Here is an 18137-nt window from a genome sequence, read left to right as displayed (position 1 = left end):
AATAATAAAAATTAAAATAATAAATAGATTTTTTTTCTAAATTTAAAAGGAGATGATGAAAAAGAAAGCGTCCACTTATCTAAATCATAATAACTTACTTTATTCATGGGTGACCACTAACCAGGTTGTTAATTAAGGAGAAATTTTATTTGCTGTTTTGAGTGGGGTATTGCGTATGTAATTTATTGATAAATGAGAGTAAAATTAGAAAAAAATATAATTTTTTTAAAATGATATTATTGTAAATTTTTTTATTTTTTATTTTTAAAATCTGTGTGCAATTTATTGCACGAATACACAACTTTATTTTCTCTTATTATTAGAAAAATATTATTTTTTATCCTAATTTTTATCATCTATTTTTCACAATGTGATATTGGCTAACGTGATCTTTGTTTGCGTGACTTGTTTACTGTTATAATGAAAAGAAAAATATTATTTATAATTATTTAATCATCATATTCTCTTCTCTCTTTTTTTTTTTTTTTTTTTTTTTTTTATAATTTAATATATTATAATAAATCATATTAATTTTATTTGTAAAAAAATAATAATTAATATGTAATAATTTTAAAATAAATAAATATAAAATTTACATAAAAAAAATTTATAAAACCTTTTGAACATGACGTTTCTTTGGACGGAGAGGAAGAATTAGAATGGAACGGCATTATTAACCCTAAAAAATATCCTTTCATGTAAACGAATTTACTATAATATCCCCACGTTCAACTACCCCCGTCCCTCTCTTTCTACCCACCAACCACCCCAACCCCTTTGTCCTCCTCCTCCGACCCACATAAGCGAAATCCTTCTCCTTTATAAAAACCCCCAACATTCGTCTCTCTATCTCTTCAGGTACCTCTGCATCTTCTCTGTCTCTCATATTTTTGCAGTGAGATATTGAGAGAGAAGCACAATAATGGCTCTCACAAGCAGCAGCAGCTCCGCGATTCCCACCAAATTTTGTATTCAAACTCAATCTTCTCTCCTGTTCTCCCCCAAACCCCACCAGCCATCCATCACCGTCAAGCCCAGATCACTCCCTTCTATCTCTGCTGTCCATGCTGCCGAACCCGCCAAGAACCCCATCGTCTCCGATAAGCCGCCGAAGCAGCAAATATCACCAACCCCAGCGCCGTCCCCGACAACGACCCGCAATGCGGTTCCCGGGACATGGAGCGTGGACAGCTGGAAGACTAAGAAGGCTCTCCAGCTGCCCGAGTACCCGGATCAGCAGGAACTTGATTCGGTGCTTCGGACCCTCGATGCGTTCCCTCCGATCGTGTTCGCTGGAGAGGCGAGGAGCCTTGAGGAACGGCTCGCCGAGGCCGCCATGGGCAACGCTTTTCTTCTTCAAGGCGGGGATTGCGCCGAGAGCTTCAAGGAATTCAATGCCAATAACATCCGTGACACGTTCAGAATCCTCCTCCAAATGGGTGCTGTTTTAATGTTCGGAGGTCAAATGCCCGTTGTCAAGGTCGAATTTTGTTTGTGAAATTCTTCGTAAATTAATTTAAAAATATTGTTGCCATTGGATTGGATTTGTGAATTTTTTGTGATGGTTGTTTTTGTATAGGTGGGGAGAATGGCGGGTCAGTTTGCGAAGCCGAGATCGGACCCGTTTGAGGAGAAGAACGGTGTAAAGTTGCCTAGTTATAGGGGAGACAATGTGAACGGAGATGCTTTCAACGAGAAGTCGAGGATTCCGGATCCTCAGAGATTGATTAGGGCCTACTGTCAATCTGCAGCCACTCTGAATCTTCTGAGGGCCTTCGCTACCGGAGGTTATGCTGCCATGCAAAGGGTCACCCAGTGGAATTTGGATTTCACGGAGCACAGCGAGCAGGGAGATAGGTATGTGCCATCTCAGAGCTCAGATTCATTTTGAAGTTTGGTATTGCTTTGATGGAAGAAAAATTATAAGCATACACACCACTTTTTTATTTTTATTTTATTTTATTTTATTCTTTTAGCAAATGTTTGATATATGGATAATGAATAACTAGTACAAGAATTTAATTAGTTTAAGAAGAATAAATTTTAAAAAATAAAAAAATTGTGGTGTGCGGTGTGCAAGTGGCAAAGCTTTATCCAGAATAGCCTTCAAGTTTAATCACACCTTTGTACTTTTTTTTTTGGGAAAAAGACCTTATTAATTGCTATTCTATGATTGGTCATTTCTTAAAAATCTGTCTCATATATATATTTTCTTGAAGTGAAAAATCTGTCTCATATAGAATAATGGACTGTTTCGCTTGTTTTTTAATTTTTGGCCTTTTATATGGTTGGCGAATGGACAAATTGTGCTATTAAGTTCATTTACCATCCCATCGGTACTCTATGTAGTTAATTTGTTCGGAATTATTGCCTATAAAAAAAATTGTTCGGAATTATATTTCGCTATGAAAATTCTTTGAACTTTTTTTACTTATCAAAAAAAAATTCTTTGAACTTTTCAAAACCCCCTTGTATTTTTTTCAAATATTTTTAGATAGGTCTGTTTCTCTAATAAAATGGATAACTAGATGCTTAAAAGTGTCGGGAGTTGAATTGAATTGGGTTCTGAGATTCAAAATTCAATTATGTCAAGCTTGGTTTTCCTTCTTGTACTACAGATAAATTTAGGTCATTCATTGTTTTGACATGGCAGGTACCGGGAACTAGCCAATCGGGTCGATGAGGCCCTTGGATTCATGTCTGCAGCTGGACTCACTGTTGACCATCCTATTATGACGACAACTGAATTTTGGACATCCCATGAGTGCTTGCTCTTGCCATATGAGCAGTCGCTTACTAGGATGGATTCAACTTCAGGCCTTTACTATGACTGCTCTGCTCATTTTCTTTGGGCCGGGGAACGTACCAGGCAGCTGGATGGTGCCCATGTTGAGTTTCTAAGAGGGATTGCTAATCCCCTTGGTATTAAGGTTACTATGCCTTTTATTCTTCTTATTCAGCAGTAAACATTTAACTGATAATTGGATTACTAACAACATCAACATGAACAAGTGAATGAGTCCATGTATTTTGAGAACTTCAGGTTGGATGTAACACCCCAGCGAACTTGATTTATATCTTCGCCCAAGCTCTTCTTAATTTTTTTCACGTAGTTCTGTTCCAAGATTGAACTAGTAATAAACTCGAAATCCTGTGGATCATTGTTCTAGTCCCTACTCTTAAGTTGAATAGGATTTGTATTCAATACCTGTATATGTGTGCAAGTTTCTGATATTATTTTGGGGTGAGTTTCTGAGGTGAATAACATGGTATATGGCACTTGCCTCTGCAGGTCAGTGATAAGATGGATCCAAATGAGCTTGTCAGGCTCATTGAAATTTTGAACCCTCAGAACAAACCTGGGAGGATAACAATAATCACAAGAATGGGAGCTGAAAACATGAGAGTGAAACTTCCCCATCTAATTAGGGCAGTCCGCAGAGCAGGTCAAATTGTCACATGGGTTAGTGATCCAATGCATGGAAACACAATAAAGGCTCCTTGTGGTCTCAAAACTCGCCCTTTCGATTCCATCAGGGTACGTTTCTCATTGTTTGCTTCTTTTTAAATATGCTCAAAATTATTAGGAATTACATGCCTGCTGCAAAATGGTCTCATTTGTTGAATAGAAATGAAACCATTTTTGTTTCCAGGGCATATTTGGAGGCATCATCCTTTACAATGAAGTTCAATATAAGAAAGGGAGAAATTAAAAAAAAAAAAAAAACCACAACGAGAAGAATAATTCTCATAACTGGAATTGATTTAAAATTAATTTCCTTAATGTAAATGCAACGCCTTCATTTATTTTTTCAAGGGCTATAACAACTATAATAACTCTAGATGCCCTCCAAATTGAAATCATTCTATGGTTTCTGAACCGCTTATGATGATGATGGAGTTACCAATACTTTAAACCCGGTATTCTGGCATCTGGCATTCGCTATAGTGGTTGTTACCTATGCCACTTTTGTCACGAGTTGATTTTGGTTTCCTTAACGCATATAGATAGACACAGTCACCAATCAGTGTTTGTTCTTAATATGGTTGCCGGTTCATTAGTAAATAAGAAAATCCTTAACATAGCAGCACAATCTATTGTCTGTCCCCCAGGATAGCTTTTGAATAGCTAGAGGATTTAGCGAAAGGATCATCATTACATGGGGCAAAGAGTCAACTGTCCTGATTAGCGAGCATCCAGTAACTTAAGAAAAGACAATTTCACCTGAGACTTATTTGAAGCAATACAATTAGGTGTAGTAGGTGGGGAAAGGGACAACTTGTGTAACGTGCTTGGGTGGAACAGTCAGGTCGGCTTTCTTAATAATGTTACGTAAGAAATGCCTTTGGTAGGTAGGTGATCATATTTTCCTAGCTGTGAGTTTGTCTTGGACCTTGAAAAACATTTTGCTGTATATAAAATCCTCAATTTTGCTGTAAAAAAAAAAAAATCGTTTGACTGCTTCACTTCCAGTTCAAATTTGCCTTCTTCCTATTGCTGTATGTATGCCACCCAATTATTATTGGGCCCAACTGAAGTTGGGCTACGCTGCAATGATTTAAGACCCTTTTGTTCTTGGTCTTTTTCGATTTGTTAGTAACTGAAACTGTGAAAATTTTATTGTTCCGCACCACAATTATTCTTGATTATCTGTGTCGTGGTGAGTCGGTGACTCTCTTTTAATAATAAAGTAAAATACAATTAATCCTCTGTTTGGTCTGGACAGGCTGAAGTGAGAGCATTCTTTGACGTGCATGAGCAAGAAGGAAGCCACCCAGGAGGAGTTCATCTAGAGATGACGGGCCAGAACGTGACAGAGTGCATTGGTGGGTCTCGAACTGTGACATTCGATGACCTAAGTTCGCGGTACCACACCCACTGTGATCCCAGGCTCAATGCATCACAATCTCTTGAGCTTGCTTTCATCATCGCCGAGCGCCTGAGAAAGAGGAGGATCAGATCTCAGCAATCTGTTGACTCCTTGGGGATCTAGAGGGGCTTTTAAGTGCTCTCAACAACATGTTTGTTCTCTAAATAGTAGCTGTGCTAGCATTATCACTTTTGAATCTTTTTTTGTTTTGTTTTGTTTTCTAGTTATTTTATGTCGTGTATTGTATGTGTATACTGAAAGAAATCGATGGTATGAGACTATTAAAGGGAAGCGGAATAAGTGCAAAAGATTTGACCGCATTTTATACTTTATTTGTTATGTTTGGTTGGTATGTGTCTTGTATACAGTATGCTAGGCTGTGGTTATTCTAATGAAGATAGCATTGAGCATAATGGGGGGTCTACCTTTTCGCCACTTGGACGAGCTGAGGAATGGGCCAAAAGTTTGTTGGATGAGTACCAAACAATACAAATAAAAATGACGAATTTTCTTTATCCTACGTTATCACTCTTTTCCTTCTTTGGGGGGTGGTTGTTTCACCTCCAAAGTCAGATATTTTCTCAAGGGACCAGGCCAGCAAAAAGCTATAGAAGGTTAGAGAGATATGCCGAGCGTGTAACCATCTTCTTGTTGTCAGCCTTCCTCTATTTACAGTTAATTTATCGTGAATTTTTCTGTTGTTGTAATGATCACCTTTATATCGGATGGCATGGCGTTGCATTTAATGTGGTCGCTTCTATCTACTACGAGAGTCCAACGACTTCAACCTTGGGGCTGGCCGCTCTGAGCTACATTGATCCTGCAGGGGATAGGATATTGGCCTATCTATTTTTTGATTAATGTGTGTTGATTGAAGGAACTGCCTATTGCCTTATCACTTCTTGGGCCCTTGGATTCGCTTGAGCTTCTCCTCGTTAGGGTTCGTGGGCCTCAACGCAAGGAGTTTGAGCCTAGCTCGGCTAAGTATGAAAAATCTCCTTTTAAGGTCATTCCCAAAAGGCTCTCTTTCTCTAAAGCCTCATCGGAATCCATTCTGGACTAGTGTAGCACGGTTCTAACCACACTCACTAAAAATGAATAAATAAAATCTAAATCGAAAATTAAAAGTGTTTAAGTGACTGCCATCCTTTCTAGGTGCGGCTTGGCCACCCATATTTTGGGTGCAACCGGCCATCACATGTGGAGAGGCGAGAGAACCACCACCTTGACCTTGGGGTGTTTGTTTTTGTGGCCACCCCGCCGTCGGTCACCTTGGTGGAGACTTTTTATTTATTTATTATTTATTATTTTGCTGATTTTTTTAATATTAATAAATAATTAAAAATAAGTTTCAATTTTTGGAAAGATTGAACTTTTTGGTGATTATGAAAAAATCTTCACAATCTCCCAACATTTCAATACCCCACATTTTTTTAAATTTTTATTATTTTATCTTTTATCAAATATTTAATATATAAATAATGAATAAAATAATTAAATTAATTTAAAAAGAATAAATTAAAAAAAATTAAAAAATTAAAAAAAATTAAAAAAAGGTGGAGTGTTGGGGTGTTGGAAGGTTGTGTAGTAAAACCCTATGATTATATGGCGTAAAAACACAGCAATCGGTGCCCTCAAAACCAGCCTGTGAGGAAGCGTGAAATCACGGTGCAGGTGCACGCGGTTGAACCGCGCAAGGAACACGTTCCACGCGTGGGAAGTTGCAAGCTTTCGAAAGCTCGTCCTCACTGCCAAGCTGCCGCGTTGTTTCCAAGCAAGAAGCAAACTGAAAAAAGATAAGAACGAACAATGCCCGGAGACGCCACCTTGTAATTCAAATCGCATCCAATTTCTTCACTTCGGCGACTTCTCAAAGGCCACCGATGGACAATTCTCAGGCCCAGGCTTTCGGGCCCAGAGATCGCAGACCAGACGCCCTCGGAGACCTTCGGGTACTTCCTGATGAAACCATCTGCGCTATATTGGAATACCTTACTCCTCGAGATATCGCTCGCCTCGCTTGCGTCAGCAGGTTCTTTGCCGTTTTCATTCCAATTAACCTGCTCTGCAATTGATATCTCTAGGGTTTATACGTTAGATTATGCGTAGTTGTTTCAACTCACAAGTATTCGGGATTTTACACAGCACATTTGTTTTGTTTCTTATTGATTGCTAAATCCGTATCCTAAATTTGATTTTTGTTACATAAACGAGGAACTAGACTATTTTGACTAATCGAGAGCCAGTTACCAGGAGTTCTTAGAATGTGAACAATAGGAGATGTAATTTAGGAGATGTTAGAATTGGTGGTTTATAGAGGATGGCAAATGAGTGAGACATTGTATCGATGATTACTTGTTTGCACCATAATATAGTCGTCTGATTATGGAAGATGAATTCGATCAAGTGAGAGAGAATTGGCATATCGGCAAGATTTAAATGCCAAAGTTAAGCCTTATAACAGTCATTAGAGATTGTTGGGTTAACGTTCTGTACTGATGACCATGCGTTTGTAAATATGCAATGGATTAGGTACAGTTGCAAACCAAGTTCCTTTGCGTATGGAATCTTTGTCCATATTCAATCTGCAAAGAAGTGTTGACTATGTTTTGAATACCTACAAGGGAAATTTAACTCGTAGGTTCTTTTGAATCAAGTTTTTATCTGGGGAATGCAAATATCGTAAATGTAATATCTTCACGCTCTTCAGTTCAGAATAACCATGGAGATCTCATTATAATCACAATTTTCATTTTGATCAATGATTTTTTTTGGTCTTGGTTCACCTATTTGTATGTCACTTGCTACCTTAAAAAAATTGTTGAAGTTAGTTTAGGTGGCAGATTTATGTTCTCCCTAATATAATTTTTTTTCCCCTTTCTGATATGCAGTGTGACGTACATACTATGTAATGAAGAACCACTGTGGATGATTCTATGCCTTAAAAGACCAAATGGTTCGCTCCAGTACAGAGGCTCATGGAAGAAAACAGCTCTGCATTTGTATGCCTCACAATTTCTGCTTGAGTGTTTCTGATATCAGGGTTACTTCTTTGGATTTGAAACTAGGTTTAGTTATTTATTTATTTTATAAGTGAAACTAGGTTTATTCTTTTGAATCATTTTATTCTTGTGATTTTAATGAGCTATAAAAGTTCTAGTCCAAGTTTATTTTACATGTTCTGTAAATGACTCTTGAATTTTTTTTTAAATTTTTTTTTTATGTAGGGAGAGTCTGCCCAATGAATGTGAAGAACCTTGCAGAAAACCACTACATTTTGATGGTAACTATTTCCTTACCATAGTATCTTCAGTACTTTATCCACTCATGGTGTTGATCTTTTTCAGAAAACCCAAGTTCAAGAAACATCATTTAATTCATTAATTTTTTTTTTTTAAAAAGGTATACTGATATTTTAGGACATCCCAAAATGGTATAGAGGAGTAACAATATGTGATGGAGGGGAATTGTTCAATAACTATTCCCAGGGATTCATTTTTTGATTTTTTTGGTCATGATATTAGTAAACTGACATGGAGGAAATGTTTCTGAAGCCATTATGTGACTATTGTCTGAAGTATCTTTTGTTAATTGTCTCTGAAGTGTTGAAGTCATTGTTTATAATATACCTTTCTGCAGGATTCAACTCTCTGTTCTTGTACAGAAGATTATACAGGAGCCATACTTCATTGTATGGGTTTTCTCTTGACAATGGTACCGTGGAAAGAAAGAAGGATCTCTCTATAGAAGAGTTTTATCACCAGTATGATGGGAAAAAACCGGTAATGTGATAATGGTTGACATTTGATTAATTAGATTTATCTGGGACCATCGTCTTCCAAATCATTATGTGCAGACATTTCTCATTTAGATTTATCATGGCATCCTCTGGGCCATTTTGCTCTTGATTCCTTTAATCCCTTTTTTGTGACAATGTCACATACATGGACCCTGATTGCAGTTGTTTCTTCTTGTACTTTATACATCCATGATTGTGGGCTTTATTTATAAGTTTTTATGTTGCTATAGTGATACTTTCCCTGAAATAAACTGTCACTTTTGCCACCAGCGCCATACTGACCTCCAAGATAGTTGTTACTGCCACTGGAGCCATTGCCTCACTGCTACCACTGCTGGCACAAGTGATCAGCACGTTTCTGTAACTAACAATGCCTCCATTATCATTTGCATCTTACCACTAATTTTTGGTGCCTACAATCAACAAAACTGCGTCTGTGCCACCTTTACTTGGCACACAACATCACCACCAGACAACCACATTTGCTAGCATTGCCATCAGCCCCAACACCTGTACCAACCGAATGACCATTACTCTCTGGCCTACCTCTGCCATTCCACTGGTTTTACAACTATGAATACATATGTAACAACTTCCACTATCTGTGACTTCAAAAATTTGTTGCCTGCACTTACCTATTATGCTAGTCTTGTTTAAATTCCAGGACCAAATTTCCCTTACATCTTTTTTTCAATGATGAACTTAGGTAAACAGTAGAAGAAATGATAAAACTTTACCAAGATGTGTTGGTTTCTTTTCTGTAATACACTCCTATATTATATCAGTCGGCAAATTGGGAATCATTCCATGTGATTCCTAATGTGTTGTTTATTTTATTCACATGGAGTTTTGTTGAAAATTCTACCAGGTTTTGCTCACTGGACTGGCAGATTCTTGGCCTGCGAGGCTTACATGGACAACTGACCAGTTTTTACTGAACTATGGAGATACGGCATTCAGGATTTCTCAGAAGAGTTCACAGAAAATCTTGATAAAATTCAAAGATTATGTCTCATACATGAAACTTCAGCACGATGAGGATCCCATATATATTTTTGATGACAAGGTGCCCCTATATTTGTGCTAAATTATCAACACTCTATTATGATGTTTCTTTTTTTTTTCACATTTTTGAAAATATTTTTATTGTTTTTGCAGTTTGGGGAAGTTGCACCAGGTTTGTTGAAGGACTACAGTGTCCCACATCTATTTCAGGAAGACTTTTTTGATGTCTTAGATAGAGATCAACGACCTCCATTTAGATGGCTTATTGTTGGGCCAGAGAGGTCTGGTGCCTCTTGGCATATTGATCCAGCTCTTACCAGTGCCTGGAATACCCTTTTGTGTGGTCGTAAACGGTAAATCTCATACTTAACTGGTTGTTAACAGTGAGTATTTGTGCAGTGGTTCTACCCAATTTAATTCATGGTTGTCAGTGTAACTATTACCTGTCGCAGCTTATGCATGTGTACTTGGTAGTTGATGAGTATGTGCACATAATGAAACTATTTTACTGTTTTGTTTGTTGGTACTCCAGGTTTGTAAATAATTAATTACTCAAACAGCTCTAGGATAGAATATATTGTCAACACCGCCCCCCCCCCCCCCCCCCCCCCCCCCCCCCCCCCCCCCACAAAAAACCCTTCTTTCTTTCTTTTTTTCGTAAAACAGAAATGGAAATTCATGGGAAAATGTAAGAATTGGATCCCACATTGGGGAAAACTGAAGCCTGTTGAATTTGATTCATGCTTGGTGTCCTCCTCCATGTGGAAGTTGATGGATTTGAAGTCATCTCATTCTTAGGTTGTAAGGAATACCATATAATCAAGAGGTGGCTATTCTTTATGCGCTTAATTTCTGGAATATCACCCAACAAAATTATCTAGTATTTTCCTTAATCCATTCAATGCTTAATTGGAGTTCCACCTTTATGATTTCTCTGCCATGGGTCATGTGTATCTTATCCAAGTTGCTTCATGATATCTTTTACATTTTGTTTCGCTTTGCTATGATCGGAATACCTGGCTTGAAGCAATATGTCTACGTGTTGAATAGGTGGGCATTGTATCCACCAGGAAGAGTACCCTTGGGAGTAACAGTGCACGTAAATGAAGAAGATGGTGATGTCAATGTCGAGGCTCCATCGTCACTGCAGGTATTCAATGCAGAATGTGGTTTACTTTGTGAACTGTTCTGATATTCTATTATATCTATTCAACTTACAATGAATAGCCTTTTTTTTTTTTTTTCTTTTCCTTTTGTTTGTATAGTGGTGGCTTGATATTTATCCATTACTTGCTGATGAAGACAAGCCATTCGAGTGTACCCAATTACCAGGGGAGACAATTTTTGTTCCAAGTGGATGGTGGCATTGTGTCCTGAATCTGGAAATTACCATTGCTGTCACACAGAATTTTGTGAATTCTACAAACTTTGAATTTGCTTGTTTGGATATGGCCCCTGGTTATCGCCATAAAGGAGTTTGCCGTGCTGGATTGCTTGCTCTTGATGAAGGCAGTTTCGAGGATGCAGATAAGAACATATGCTACAATAATGATGATTTCAGTTGCTCCGACCTGACTAGGAAAGAAAAGAGGGTCAGAGTTCTGAAACCTGGAGATGATCCTAGTAAAGAAAGAACTACCAATGGTGCCTCTAAAAGATATCATTTGTGGAAACAAGGTTTTTCCTATGATATAAAATTCTTATCCATGTTTTTGGATAAGGATAGAGACCACTACAATTCTCCTTGGAGCTCAGGCAATTGCATGGGACAACGAGAAATGAGAGAATGGTTATCCAAGCTTTGGGTTGGAAATCCAGGAAAGAGAGAACTTATATGGAAGGTGAGTTTTTAGCCAGTTCGGTTTTCACATTTTGTAGCCCACCTTCTTGATCTATAGTTTTGTCTGCTAGATATTTCTGGACTTTCCTTGTTGCTAAATGTGAAGTGCCTGATTTATTTATCTTCTCAACTCCCTTGTTAAATATTCTCTCTGAAATGTCTTAGGGAGCATGTCTTGCACTAAATGCAGACAAATGGTTACAATGCCTGGCAGAAATTTGCACCTTCCACAATTTACCTCCTCCCACAGATGATGAGAGGCTTCCTGTTGGCACGGGTAGCAATCCTGTAAGTTAGTTATCAATTTTCTGGTTAGTCATTATTCTCTAAAGATCCATGTGTTTTTTCTGTACTGTAATGCTTCAATTATCTGTATTTCATATCTTATGGTATACTTTTTTTGATCTTATAATTCATGAAAGATCTCGTGATGTGTTTGTGGGATCAACTAGGTCGTGCATAGATGTCATATAAGATTGGAATGAGGGAGCAGTATGTGGCTCATGATAATCACATAATGTTTAGAATCAGGTTGAGAATCAGATATCTTCTGATGTGTGGGATTCAGATGTTTGATAATTTGGTACTTGAAATAATTAAAGGAATGAGCAATTTAACAATATATAATTTTTACTTGGCATCAAATTGCAACCGAGCAAGTGATTTCTTATATAGTGGCATTTTGTGCGTTTTATTACTATTTTAGTCTTTTTTTTAATAGTTAATAAGAGTTTTATTACCATAAATAGGCAAAGTCCAAGTACACAGGAAGTATACAAGAGGAACTACCTACTTACAGCGGCTAAGAAAAAAGGAAAAACTAGAAAAGCTCCAACATTTCATCACTATCCAATAAAAAAGTCTTAGCCTAAAGACAGAGTTTTAAGAAAAAATATCCCTAATATCTTCCATCGATCGTTCTTTATCTTCAAAACATCTACTGTTCCTTTCAAGCCAAAGACACCACATCAAACACAACGGGATCGTTCTCCAAATGGAAGTGAAAGGAAGACAGCTAGCTAATAAATTCACCACATTCTTTGGCATCACCCAAGAAATACCCGTCCTTCCAAAAATATCATTCCACAAACTTAAGGCCGCCTCATAAACAAGTGATTAACTGATTCACTGTCTTTCTTACACATAAAACACCAATCAACAATGCAAAGACCACGTTTTCTTAAATTTTCAGTGGTCAGAATTTTGTCATGAGAAACAAGCCAACAAAAGAAAGCAACCTTATTCGGCACTTTGACTTTCCAAATACGTTTCCAGGGGTAATCACTTACACCACGACTGGTTAAGACATTATAATAGGAATGAACAGAAAATCAGAAATTTCTCTTGGGAGTCCACATCAAACTGTCAACACTGCCTTGGACTAACTTCATCCCGCATAATCTGCAGAGAAGGTCTGAAAATGCAGTAACTTCCCAGTCATTAGCATTTCTCACAAAGTCGACAGACCATTGCATGCTATTGTTCAAAAAAGAGAAATAATCTGCCACTGTTGCATCTTGCTGCCTTGCAATTTGAAACAGAAAAGGAAATTCATTCTTGAGGGTTAACTCTCCACACCAATGGTCATACCAAAATCGAATTCTTGATCCATCCCCCACCTTAAATTTGACATGTTTAACAAACTCCCCCCAGCCCATACGAATAGACTTCCATAATCCCAACCCATGAGCACCTTTTACTTCATTTGTACGCCAGCTACCCCTCATACCCCCATATTTAGCATCTATCACATTTTGCCATAAAGCATCTCTTTCTAAGTGGTATCTCCATAACCATTTCTCGCAAAGGGATTTATTAAACAGCCTCAAGTTACACATTCCCAAACCACCATATGAAATCGGTTGACATTCCTTATCCCATCTCATCAAATGAAATTTCTTTTCCTCCCCTTTACCTCCCCACAAGAAATTCCTATAAATCTTTTCAATTTTCAACGAGACCCCAGCCGGTAAAGGGAAGAGAGAAAGGAAATAAGTTGGAAGATTGCTCAACGTAGTCTTGATTAATGTAATTCTGCCCCCTTTAGACAAATATATTTTTTTCCAGCTGGCTAATCTCCTCTCAATCTTCTCAATCATACCTTCCCAAATTGAAACTGATTTATGCTTTGCACCTAGAGGAAGACCAAGATAAGACATAGGCAGTGACGAAATTTTACGCCCCAGAATATTAGCCAGATCAGCAATATGAGGAACAGAGCCCACTGGAACAATTTCAGATTTAGATAAGTTAATTCTCAACCCCGACACAGCTTCAAAACATAACAAGAGAGCTCTTAAAGACTGAAGTTGATCTGGATTGGCTTCAAAACTTTTTTTTTTTTTTTTTTTTGATAACTATTTTACAGGTGAGTGATGTTCATCTCATCTTCTTGGGGTATTGTACCTGATACTCCTAGTGTTCTGGCCTGATTTTAGTTTTTTACCATGGCTGTGGCACATGGTGGAGGTTGGTTGAGAGAGTAGGGAGGAGAGCTTGAGAAGGGAGAGAAGAAAAGTGGTCGTGGGAAGGAGGGAAATTCAGAGGGTATAATTGGAAAGAAAAATGTCTGTTAGAAAGTTAATGGAGGTCTTTGATTAGAATATAAGCAAAGTATGAGGGGTGTAAGCTACAATTTGCCTATCTTCTCCAGGGAGAGAAGCAAGTAACTAAATTAAAATTTATTTCTGCATGGATGGTGGTAAGATACATTTCTCGCTTGACTTTTCTTGAGTAAAATCTGACCTGTTATTACCAAGAAAGCCTCTGAAATCATAGCATGTTAACATCAAATGAAGTTGATGCTCCAGTGACAAGTAGTTTGGTCGTTATTATCTGTAAGCCAGAATGAACTAGCTCTCTTAATATTAAGAATGCATGTGACCTACATTACTTGGATGCATTTTTAAGCTTCTTAATTATTATATTTAACTTTTTTAGCTAGGTGATTATTAAAAGGATCTCCTCCAACACTAAAATAAAAAAAATAAGGGAAAATAAAATGACAAATGCATATGATATTTAGTCAACTTATAATTCGATACCACTACAGTGGACTTGTGTTCTAACTCTGGTAATGTCCTGAATTTTCTCACCAGGTTTATCTCATAGGAGACTCTGTAGTCAAAATTTTTGTTGAAGGAGGGCTGGAAGCTTCAATGTATGGTTTAGGCACTGAGGTATGGTCTTACATTTTCTTTTGAACTTGAATATTTTTATTTTCATGCATCTAATGATTTTTCTGCATTTAACAGCTTGAGTTTTACAATCTAGTACATAAAGTCAACTCCCATCTGAAGAAGCACATTCCAGATGTTCTGGCTAGTGGGATTCTTTACCTTGAAAATGGGTCTTTTACAGTTGTTCCTTGGGATGGCAAAGGAGTTCCGGATGTGATTGCTAAGAGCAATCTTATTCCAGAAAAGTGTGAATTAGATGGATTTGCTTTTGGTTTATGGAGCAAGAAACAATTTGAATATAGAAAAGCGGCAACTTCAATTCATGAATCAATTAGTTCAGCAGGATGCATGACAATATGGCCATATATTATTACAAAACGATGCAAAGGCAATATTTTTGCTCAATTGTAAGTTACCATGAACAATATATTTTTTATTTTTTGTGAAAAAAGCAGTGAAATTTTGGATTTTAATATGTGAAAATCAGCATAGTTCCAACTGATTGGACTTGATTTCATTCTGTTGTCTTTGCAGGAGAGAGAGATTGTCATGGGAGGATACACTAAACTTAGCTTCTTTTCTGGGAGAGCAGCTCCGTCACCTTCATCTCTTGCCCCTTCCACCTTTTAATTATTTAATTTTTTCAGATATCGGAAAGGACTTGGAATTGACCTATACTAACAGCTGTATGGAGGTTGTGCCTAGTAAGTCAAATGCTCCAGCAGAATGGGAAATTTTTGTCAGAACTTTAATCAGGAAGAAGAAGGATGTAGCAAGCCGCTTGTCTAAATGGTATGCCTATGTCCTTTCACATAAGAACATATATCTACAACTGTTATTAACAAATAATGAAGAAATACCAAAATTGAGAGGCAAAGACTATTGTATCAGACACCTAGAGCCTATATTGGATGCTGAGACCAAGAGTGTGTTCGGTTTTTGGAGGTTGTCATGTTGGACAATCCTATGCCCTCATAACTCATTACTAGATGTTCAAACTTCCATATCTAGTAATGATTAAACTCAAAAAACAAACATCTTTTGTGAAAAAGATGGCGTATTGGTTCATTTGAAAAAAGGCTACGGTTCCAGAATTATTCAGTAATCTGCGGTAGTTTTGATTAAAATTGTGTTTTGAACTCCCAACTTTAGCTGAAATAAAGACGTTTTGGTTAAACTTGTGAGTTCAAAACACAATATTAATTGTGTCACTAACTGTGAGATCATGCTTCAAAACATGATTTTTAAACAAGTTATGCTCTAGTTGACCAAGGGTGTTCAGATCCGATCATTATTCTGTATATTCTTGAGGGTTGTAAGTCTGCTTTAGTGGACTCTCTAGGAAAAGGTTAGTCGACTGAATAATCTCTTGCTGTAGGGGTCGTTAATTATATTGAGATAGTTACGTCTGAATAACATTCATCAGCTGCGAGCTGTACAGGCGTACCTATGTTTTCTTTCTTTCGCTGATATGCACAGGCGTACCTATGTTATCTTTTGCAAGCTATTTTTCCCGTACTGCTTAAGGATTAGTTTTTAATTACAACTGATCTCTGTTTATTGAATCTGTGTCCTTGAGATAATGCTGATTTATATATCAGTATGAAAATTAAGCTACATTTATGCATTTTGTAATATGGCATTATACAGCTTATTTTGAGAAACCTCTGATATTCTTTTGTTGCCCTTTGTAGGGGAGATCCGATTCCTAACACACTGATAGAGAAAGTTGATGAATACATCCTGGATGATTTTTCCAAGTTGCTTCATAGAAATGAGGTATCTTGCCCATCCAACCAATCGATTGTTAAAGACATTTTTTTTAATCAAAATGTCCTTTGATATGTTAGTGTATGTTTGTGATGAACGTATATTTAGTCCTTTTAAGTCTTACTTTATTCCACTACAGGGCAAAAATGGTGTAAATAAAGTTGGTAACCCTTGCTCTTGGATACATTCGGATATTATGGATGATAATATTCACATGGAGTTGAGGTCAGTTCCTTTATGCTCGGGTGAAAGTGCCAAAGATGCTGGTGGGGTGGATGATGGCTCTATGAATGGCTATGATGATGGTCGAAAGGGAGACTCATGGAGTCCTAGCCACATTCTTGATTTCAGTGATCTTTCTTTAGGTTAGAGCTTTCTCTTATTCATTTATAGTTCATCATTTACTGCTGTTCAGTAGTCCTATTCACTTGTCTAGGCTTCTCTACCTTCATTAGCATAGAGCCAACTATGGTCCTGATAGCATGAGATCACTGGTATTATTGGGGGAAAAGGATGGTTCCTGTGGCAGGGAGGGGGATGGATCATTGGGGGAAAGAATGTACTAAATTTAAACTATTCTCCGATGGTATTATGGAAGTCTTTAGTTTAGGGTCGTGTAGAGTCGTGGCTATGGAACTTCAAGATGGTCTTCTATGTTGGGAATTGAAAATATAAAAATAAAAAGATGGTGTTTATTAATCTCAAATCTGATTCTCTAATTTATTTGCAGGTGATCCCATTTTGGACTTGATCCCCATATATTTAGATATATTTAGAGGTGATCAGAGTCTCCTTAAACAATTTTTGAATAGCTACAAACTTGCTTTCAGAGGAATGCAACTGCATGAATCGGTGGAGGGTGGCGATAAACTCGGACGACTATCATACCTTGTCATGTAAGTAAACATATCTGCATAATTAAATAACCTCATAATATTTATAGTGGTGAGATTCATTTGGATGTTTCCTTGCATATAGGTGCTACTGTATTTTGCATGAAGAGAATATTTTGGGAGCTATCTTTGATATATGGAAGGAACTCAGAACTGCCGAGTCATGGGAAGAAGTTGAGCTGGCTGTATGGGGAGAGTTAAATACTTACAACGGCTTTCCCTGATCGCTGTCTGTATCTATATCCAATTCCATGATCCTACGGTCCTCTCTAATACGGATAGAAAATTCAGGCACAATAATCGTTCCTTTTGACAATGTTGTATTTTATCGTATGGTGGGTCGGTCTCTTCTCCTCATTCTTTAATTTACTTGGTAATTTATTTTAAAACGAAACTAAGATATATATAGTAGCACTATATTTATTACATTCTCTGCTTATAGAACTTTCATTTTATTTTTTATTGCACCCCGGGATCATTCAAAATGAGAAATTAGACAACAAACACATTAATCGAGCAAACTGCATACCCTAGACTAAGGTCTTAAGAAAAAAGAGAAATAATATTTGCTCTTTGAAAAAAATAAATTAATACAAAACTCATGAAAAAAAAAAAAAAAAAAACTAATATTTTAATTGTGAACTCCTCCACTCATTTTTAATATGATTACACACTAAGCAAAGCCTAGCAATCTCAAATATGGAAAATTCAGTTAAAAATATATTAGGATTCCTTTGACTATGGAATGATTTGACCATCTCACCAATGGCCTAGTGCTTC

The 18137-nt window shown here is 37.2% G+C and overlaps 2 protein-coding genes across 2 annotated transcripts; both read left to right on the top strand.

Annotated features, from left to right (window-relative positions):
• The first annotated feature begins 788 nt into the window (after positions 1–788).
• LOC122315674 (phospho-2-dehydro-3-deoxyheptonate aldolase 1, chloroplastic-like) lies at positions 789–5203 on the top strand. The gene is made up of 5 exons (XM_043131737.1): positions 789–1480; positions 1580–1857; positions 2654–2930; positions 3293–3538; positions 4728–5203. The coding sequence occupies exons 1-5, from the start codon at positions 923–925 to the stop codon at positions 4992–4994; spliced, it is 1626 nt and encodes a 541-aa protein (XP_042987671.1). The 5' UTR covers positions 789–922; the 3' UTR covers positions 4995–5203.
• A 1282-nt stretch (positions 5204–6485) lies between these two features.
• LOC122315673 (F-box protein At1g78280) lies at positions 6486–17785 on the top strand. The gene is made up of 16 exons (XM_043131736.1): positions 6486–6903; positions 7763–7873; positions 8099–8154; positions 8511–8653; positions 9539–9736; positions 9829–10028; positions 10726–10825; positions 10941–11516; positions 11681–11803; positions 14614–14694; positions 14770–15101; positions 15229–15486; positions 16389–16473; positions 16604–16829; positions 17195–17360; positions 17443–17785. Exons 1-16 carry the CDS (start codon positions 6755–6757, stop codon positions 17579–17581), a joined length of 2943 nt encoding a protein of 980 aa, XP_042987670.1. The 5' UTR covers positions 6486–6754; the 3' UTR covers positions 17582–17785.
• Positions 17786–18137: the final 352 nt, after the last annotated feature.

The sequence above is a fragment of the Carya illinoinensis genome, chromosome 7 (genome assembly GCF_018687715.1).
Source record: "Carya illinoinensis cultivar Pawnee chromosome 7, C.illinoinensisPawnee_v1, whole genome shotgun sequence".
NCBI lineage: Eukaryota > Viridiplantae > Streptophyta > Magnoliopsida > Fagales > Juglandaceae > Carya > Carya illinoinensis.
The sequence above is the reverse complement of the archived record's forward strand: the minus strand, read 5'-3'. Positions and strand labels throughout refer to the sequence as shown.

What these genes read in the sequence shown, in the direction of transcription:
- LOC122315674 (XM_043131737.1), top strand. Translation starts at nt 923, where the DNA reads ATGGCTCTCACAAGCAGCAGCAGCTCCGCGATTCCCACCAAATTTTGT. An exon ending in GTCAAATGCCCGTTGTCAAG is followed by an intron (nt 1,481 to 1,579) that starts GTCGAATTTTGT and finishes GTTTTTGTATAG; the next exon opens with GTGGGGAGAATGGCGGGTCA. An exon ending in CTAATCCCCTTGGTATTAAG is followed by an intron (nt 2,931 to 3,292) that starts GTTACTATGCCT and finishes TTGCCTCTGCAG; the next exon opens with GTCAGTGATAAGATGGATCC.
- LOC122315673 (XM_043131736.1), top strand. Translation starts at nt 6,755, where the DNA reads ATGGACAATTCTCAGGCCCAGGCTTTCGGGCCCAGAGATCGCAGACCA. An exon ending in AAAACCACTACATTTTGATG is followed by an intron (nt 8,155 to 8,510) that starts GTAACTATTTCC and finishes ACCTTTCTGCAG; the next exon opens with GATTCAACTCTCTGTTCTTG. An exon ending in TTTCAGTGATCTTTCTTTAG is followed by an intron (nt 16,830 to 17,194) that starts GTTAGAGCTTTC and finishes ATTTATTTGCAG; the next exon opens with GTGATCCCATTTTGGACTTG.